We start from the raw sequence: 7,938 nt of genomic DNA, 5'->3' as shown, positions 1-7,938 counted from the left end.
CAATAAATCTTCCAAATTGATCAAAAAATTATGATTTAATCAATCGAATTGATGTGTAAAAGTATTTAGATTCTTCAATTGATTATGAAATTGCAAAAAATAATGCACTCAATCGATCTTTGATTAGGGTTCAAAATGTTACGTTTTAAACGTTCTGAACAAAACTGAAGACCTTTAAACGTTCTGACCAAAAATGAACATCCTTAAACGTTTTGACCAAAAATGAACATCTTTAAACGTTCTAATACGTTCAAAAAAGTTTAGAAGTTCATAACTTCTAAACTAACAAAAAAGTCCTGAGTAAAAAGTTTTAATATTCAAGCCAAATTCCTACCCTTAAACATTCAAATGTTAAACCTTTAAACGTTTATGTTTAAAAGTTTAAACTTTTAGGCAAAAAAAGCAAAAAAAAAAAAAAAAAAAGAAAAATTAAACGTTCAACTTATACGTTCAGACCTTTAAACGTTTGGAAGTTCATATCTAAAATTAAACACCTATAATCTCGTAATCATCAAACAATTATCAATCGACCGTCAATTTGATCATCGATTCCATCATATGAACAAATATGGAACGTCTGCAACTATGTTTCTGCAAGTGACGTATTCCAATTCAAATCAATTGAAGCGTGTGCCTGCAAATGACGCCGGTGATAATGGTTGAATCGATGCAACAGTTAATTAGGATAGAAACGATTTAAAATAATTTACAAATTTGTCATTGCGTGTTTTTTGAAATCTAGAGTAGAGGATGTCGCGTACGTAATGTACGATAAGAGATTATTGTATTTTATATGTAATTAAGGTGTTAAGAGATAGAAACGGTACTCATAAGTCTGTCTTCTTAGCACCAAAAACACATAAAAAGGAATTCAGAAACAAAAGTTTATTGTACTTTGTAGAAGACGATATTGTATTATAAAATTCATTACAAGCAGAAACTAATAGTCATCGCTTCTTGATACAACCTCTTTGCATGTTGGACGGAGTAAGATTGTGTGTTCGTGCTGAGACACGAAGCTACCCTTTATGTCACACAAAGGCGGGTAAGGCTGCAAAACCACATGTTACCATTCCAAAAGCAAAAATAGAATAAATAGAAAAAAAGAAATTAAACATACCTGAATAACACCAGCATCACACAGATTCTTGAGAGCCATTAAATATTTAGTCTCCCCGAGTCGATCTAAATAACGTCTGCAGAATGCCAGCGTCGAGAAATTCTTATCAATTGTTGCCAGAAGCTGTTTTGCTCGTGGTAACCGCAACGGAACATGGCCCACATCAAAGTTTTTCATGTAATGGCTGCACTCCAAATCTTCTCTCACATAACCCTTACCTAAAATAAACACAATATTTGCATTTGTATAACTTTCTTTCTCAATAATATTAATAAATATAGAAAAGAAATAACTTTTACCGGTAGATCCAAAAGTTTCAATTGCGTAGAATTCTCCCTCTTCCATTTTTGTTTGTTCTCCTCCTTTCACAATTGGAACTGATTTCCCAGCATGAATTTGATACGGTCCAATGCTATGTCCATTCAAGTTCCGGACACTTTTCACTAATAAATGATTAAATACAAAAGTAATCAACTATATTTTAGATATTCACCTTCTATAACGATATTTAAAAAGGTATAAATCTCAATAAACACATTCGACTAATTTGGTCGGTTCCATATTTAACAAGGTTTCTAAAGTATATACATGTTTGACTGGTTATTATCCATTTAAAAATAAATGAGTCAAAATTGCCAACTCACAAGCACTAAATTTCAGATCAGTGAATAACGCAAAACTTCTGTTGGGAAAGAATTAAGAAACACAAGCACGATATTGATCAAAGCAATGATCATCCTTTTTACTAATATTATACAAAGGCTAAACCAAACATAAACCAGTAACCTTATCAAACTATTTATAGTAGACTGGCTGTTTGGTAGTCTCTTAACAGTCATTAAGAGGCTACCTCTTAATGACTCATAGCCTCTTAATGGTTAAGAGGTAGTCTTAAGTCCGAACAACTCAAACTCTTAATGATTAAGGTGGTGAATGAATTGATAAAGTTATGAGTTTGAGTCTGTTAGGTTAACTAATTAAGTTTATCAAGTTGTTTATATTCATTATTATATTTATCCGTTTTATTAGGAGAAGTTCATAAGTGTTGAGTCATAGTTGGCTTCTAAGTAGCACGGGAACGGGAACGGGTACGGGACCAGGAAACGGGGACGTTACAGGTACGGGAAACGGCAAACATCAAAAATCCAAGATACGGGTACGACAACGATACGGCAAAAAAAATATATAAAAAAATACAAATATATTAAATAAAGTCCAAAATAGATATATATTGTTTAAGAATTAAATACGGTATTTTAAAACCTAGAGTTACAAATGGAATATACAAACTAGTGAGACAAGATTGAAGAAAAAAAATCACTTATGTAAAAGTTTAAAAGTTTCAGGAACTAGATGCAAACAAGTGAAAATATATGGGTTAAAAGTTAAAAAAACTAAACTTATTTAAACCTAAAACCTAAAACATTCCAGCCACTATTTCACACCTCCATCTTCTTCTTCCCTCTTCTTCTTGGTTTTCCAGCAGAACTGAATTCTCCACCGGAATTCGCATGGGTTTGTTATTTGGTTGCCAAGTACTTTGTAGTGGCATATGGCTCTAATGGAAACGTCCCCGAAACAGTTTTGGATCCGTCCCCATTAACCGGATTCGTTTAGGAGACAATCCGGATGCGTTTCGCCGGCGTTTCCGTCCCCAAACCGTCCCCGGGACAGGGACTCAACCCTAATCGGCATTTCCGTGCATCATAGGTTGGATTAGGTTTTAGTCTAGTTTAAATAGTTTAATAAGGTTAATGCTTTATGACTTATGTGTGGTTTAAATTTCAATTTTATCATAATAGTCAATCATTCATTTGATCAATATCGTGTTCGTGTTCCTTGATTGACAACATTTTCTGTAAATGTATCTTTATGCTGGAAAAAATGCAACGAAATGCTAGCAAAGCAAAAGTATCTTGATGTTATAGACTATGATACCTTGAAAAACCTTCCCGTTAATTTCAACCTCATATGATTCCATGACTTCTTGAATTGCAGCACCAATATCACATAGGCGGACATCAATCCCTGCTTCCTACATACCAGGAAATGATAATTTCAAAATTAATTACCAGAATGTCATCATATCTAGGTTTTAATATGCGCATGTCACATGATACAGTTATAAAATCGCATCACACGATGTGGTTCTATGAGGTCTGATCCAATCTTATGCGTGATGCAGTACCTTATTCGGTTGGCCCATATTTTAACAAATTAGACCATTGAGCAATGGATTTGAGCATTTAAACAAATCTAACCAATTACAAAACAAATCTGACGAGGGATGATGTAAATATTTATAATTTAGTGTTTATAAATTAAACCAATGATAGAGCAAATCTGACGAGGGACGATGTAAATAATTATAATTTAGTGTTTATAAGTTAGCAAGTTTAAACATTATCTATAACGAACGCTTCACATATGTAATGCGCGCGCATTGCGCATCACACATCGGATTTTGGGATCAAAACACATCAGATGCAACGCGTTTTTCAAAACCAAGAACCATGTTATTACAGATAATAAAGAATATTTGCACAAGTTCATATAAGCCATGTTTTTATTTTATTCCTTCAGCTCCCAAATACAAATGCAACCTGCTTGGCTAAAACATGATCTGATGAAAGGGTTTGACCATCGGTTGACTATCTAAAATGCCCCTCCAAAAGACATGAAAGAAGTAACAGCGGAAAACTAAATTTAAATTAAAAACTACACAAAAAGAAATGCCGCATTTATTTTGGAATTAAACTTGTAACTATTTTTACTATTGCTCATGGAAGAAACACATTTTCAATTATAGAAACTTTTTTTTGGCATGATGCGCATTATTAGATCATAATTGCTTACCTTGATACCAGTATTTGTGGCTTCACGAGAGGCCTCGAGTAATGGATCAAACATAGGATTGAATGCAACTGTGAATGCACAGTCCACTATGTGTCCTGAAATGCGTTCCAACAAACAAAAATGAAACTGTGTCGAAACTGAAAACAAAAGAGATGACAAAAGTTATATAATGCCAGATCTCTAACCATTTATATGAGTTCCAAAATCCAATTTCATCACATCATCATACTGAAGCACGGTTTTATCTCCAGAATTGGGAGTCCAATGAGCTGCCACCCTGCATGGTAAGATATGTTTACAATCAAGAAACTAAAAATAAAAATAAACAATAAAAAACAAAACAGAAAAAGGTACCAGTTTAACGAACATCCTGTAGGGAACGCAATGCCAGCTTGCAAACCATTTTCAGATATTAACTTACGGACAGTGTTCTCCAAGGTTTCACACAGATCAACCATCAGCATTCCAGGCTTTATAACGCTCCTCATATATTTCCTCACCTTGTTAAGAAAACAAGCAGTAATAAACATTTATTATCCTCAAAATCCAAATATTAGTTAAAATAGTAGCAAAAGACATGAAAAAGAAAAGAAATAAAAAACCTGACGATGAACTTCAGCTGCTTGTCGTATCAAATCATACATAGGTTTTTCTAAGCGCTCTAAATCCCTCTTTTCTTCAGACGTAGTCCTCCATAAGTTACTGAGAAAGAAACAAAGTATTAAGATTCAAATAAAACATGCTAATATGCAAAATGGGCCCTTACTCATCCTTGTATTGCTGAATTTCACCCTCAGGAAAGTGTCCTTGTGGGAAAAGTTCTGCAACCGGAATGGTAGGTGGATCGGTTTGCTCCTTTGTTTCTTTCTTCTTCCTGCGATGATAAGTAAGAATACTGAAAAACTAGGTATTTATGTCAAATGCAAATCGCGAACGTGTAAACATTATACGAAGCCTTACTTGCTTCTGTTCTTCTTTTTCTTCTTTTTTGCAGCTTCCGGAGCACCAGTTTCTATAACATGCAAGTCCGGTTCTTAAAATAGTTCAACACATAGCATCAAAAATCGCAGCACGATAACTAGAACATTTCCATTCATGTAAACTGAATATTTTTTGCAGGATTTTGTCCAAAGTGATCAATATATCCAGAGAGCATACCCGTATTCAAAAACATTAAGTAAAACATTCATAACAGCCACAATAAAACAAACAATAAAAACTAAAAGATTATGACAGTCTGTCTGTAACCAACTTTGTACACTCCCTCCATCTATGCAGTTAATGCGGGAAAACATAATATTGGATATTGGTCAAGGATCGATTATTGCGGTGGGATATCGATAAATTTAACCGCAGTCATTGCTACAATTGTTGGCAAGTTGCAAAGAGTTAATTTGTTAATGGTAGTAGGAGGGTATACTGAATTGTTAGTGTTAAATTGCTTTCTTTGGGGCTGATTTAAGACTTAAAACACTAAAAAATGACTTAAAAAACAAATATCAGTTTGTTACAGAAAAGCAAAATCAGAGAAAAGCAAAATAGAGAAATAAAAAACAAACAACCTGAGGAATCCGCCAAGGATAAATCATCAGTTTTCTCATTCAATTCTTCGACGTCATCAGGAACTTGTAAACCGTTCGCCTCTTCCTTCGACATCTCTGTGTATAAAGATGAAATCAATGAATGAGAGATTAAATAGAAAATGAATATCGTAAGTAAGTAAGTACGTACTGAGAAGAGAATAAATCAACGAGCTGAGCGGCCGGAAGCAGTGGTGAATTAGAATTAGGGTTTGTTTGTACACGATGAGTTTTATCGCAAAGGGATCATGTTTGGGTGACTTTTAAATTTGATTATTTGATTTTTGGACACACGTTTTGTGTTTGTTATTGTCTTTATGGTCCTTTTTTTTTCAAACCGTTAGTAACTTTTTTTATTTTTGTAAACCTAAATCAAATCATAGAACTTTTAAACTGAATCAAACCAAATCGATAGTTACGGTTTGGGCTCGTTGAGCTTTTATACAATATATCCAAAATAAGTTGTTTCAACAAAATAAATGGCAAAACTTACGGGGTGTTTGGCCTAGCTTTTTTAGCAAAGCTTATAGTTTTTTTAGTTTTTTTTATAAAATAAGCTTAACTTTGTGTTTGGTTTAGCTATTTTAGCTTATGTTTATAAGCTTATATAAACTAACTTTGAAAAGCTTATTTGAAGATGGTTTTTTAGCTTTTTTGAAGAACCTTATTTGTTTAAGGGGGTAAATTACCATTTGCCTTCAAATGGTTATGGATTAATAATATTGAAGCAACTTATTACTAAAACAAATTAAAGAGTTTAAACAAATTAAAACTTCAATTTTGATCATATCTAATAACACACATGTGTGTATACATAAATGCATATGTCAAAATTTAATTTAATAAATTATTATGGCTCGGTCCGGTTTTATATGGTTGGTTCTCGGTATAAACCGTAAACCAAACCAGTCACTACAGTTTAAAAATATTGAAACCGACCGGCCGAAAGTTAGGTAAAAAAACCAACCGTGAGACCAAACCAGTGACCGATTTATGTGGTTTCACGGTTTGAAACCGAACCGTGAACACCCCTACTTTTTGTTTTTCAATTACCCAAACACTCCATAAAGTATAAGACTATGCGTAGTCATAATGCCCTACCTACTTTCAGGCATTTCAAGTCATATGACGTCCATTCAGCATTTCAACATTTTACAAAAAAGAAGTGCAGTCATAACTCTTCTCATAACTTTTCAGCAATTATTAGTTAATCATTATTTTTCCTTTTTACATTTTTATTTTTTTAATTAAAACTAAACAAATAATATTTTATTAAATAAATAAACATTACATTAAAATTAAAATAAAAAACTACTCAGTTCCATCGTCCTCGTCTTCGTCTTTAGAGCGAATTTAAGAACCGGCTGATATCATAAATAATATAAAACTAAAACCATATAATTTAACTTTAAAAAACTATAAAGATAGTTACGTTTTGTGAACAAATGAAGAGTATGGACTAAGAAGTTGAAGTTGACATTTAAAAAAGGGGTTTTATAAAACTTTCTTTTAAATTTGTTTGACAATGGTGCAAGCTTCTAGATGCTTAAATCATTTTTTCTGAAAATGGTGCAAGCTTCAACGTTATGTAGGAAACGCTTGGGAAGAAACGTTGTAACATCCCAAGATTCATTTAACATTTTAAATGAATCAGATTTAATTAAATTATAGAAGATATTTGTAATTATATAAAGTATGAGGGGTTAAGTGTCATTAGATGAAAAGTAAACATGTAGCCATATCGTTACCTTATAAAAGTAGTCACCATCTCATAACGTCCTTCTTTACCAAAATCCCGTTTTTGTGAGAACAACCTACAAATATCCGACGATTCCCGGAGATCTAACCGTCGGATCGGTCTTAAATTTGAACAGAGAGTTCATGGAATATAAGCGAAGACTCGAACTGATAAGATCTTAGATCAGAGGTCGGAAAGTCCGGTTTTTATCAGCAAAACCGTAACAATAAAAACTGAAGATTTTCGGCAATTGTTTTGGTTTTTCAGCGACTGTAGCGGCGCTTTCCAGCGACGAAAATAAAAGAGATTCGAAGATCTTGGCGAGGCAGTTCCGTGGCTGCTTGAATCGCCTAAATCGAGGTTCATTTGATATGGTTTTTGGTTATTCGAATGATTTCGAACATAAACATCACAGGTGCGATTTTGTTAAAAAGGTTTACATTTCGTATACGAATTTGCATGAAACTTGATAGGATGATAGATCGGGTCACGATTATTGATAAAGTAAGGAGCTTGTTAGTAAATGGGCAAGTTGGCTCAGTTCGAGTTTAAATGGTTAAGGTTAGAATGGTAAAAAGATGAGTAAATAGTGTCGATTTGACACGAAAATTCATAGGACGGTAAAATGGGTTATAAGGTGTGAC

At 33.3% G+C, this 7,938-nt stretch overlaps 1 protein-coding gene across 1 annotated transcript; it reads right to left on the bottom strand.

The window, feature by feature from the left end:
• Positions 1-853: 853 nt before the first annotated feature.
• LOC143598843 (methionine aminopeptidase 2B-like) lies at positions 854-5,658 on the bottom strand. The gene is made up of 11 exons (XM_077076955.1): positions 5,539-5,658; positions 4,937-4,988; positions 4,743-4,850; positions 4,579-4,678; positions 4,331-4,476; positions 4,162-4,253; positions 3,977-4,071; positions 3,059-3,155; positions 1,420-1,563; positions 1,121-1,338; positions 854-1,051 (listed from the first exon to the last, which is right to left on the bottom strand). Exons 1-11 carry the CDS (start codon positions 5,630-5,632, stop codon positions 941-943), a joined length of 1,257 nt encoding a protein of 418 aa, XP_076933070.1. The 5' UTR covers positions 5,633-5,658; the 3' UTR covers positions 854-940.
• Between the last annotated feature and the right edge of the window lie 2,280 nt (positions 5,659-7,938).

This window comes from Bidens hawaiensis, unplaced genomic scaffold (genome assembly GCF_021521415.1).
Source record: "Bidens hawaiensis isolate Kalapana, Puna unplaced genomic scaffold, B.hawaiensis_p1.1 tig00050914_1, whole genome shotgun sequence".
Lineage (NCBI taxonomy): Eukaryota > Viridiplantae > Streptophyta > Magnoliopsida > Asterales > Asteraceae > Bidens > Bidens hawaiensis.
This window is presented reverse-complemented; position numbering and strand designations above follow the sequence as displayed.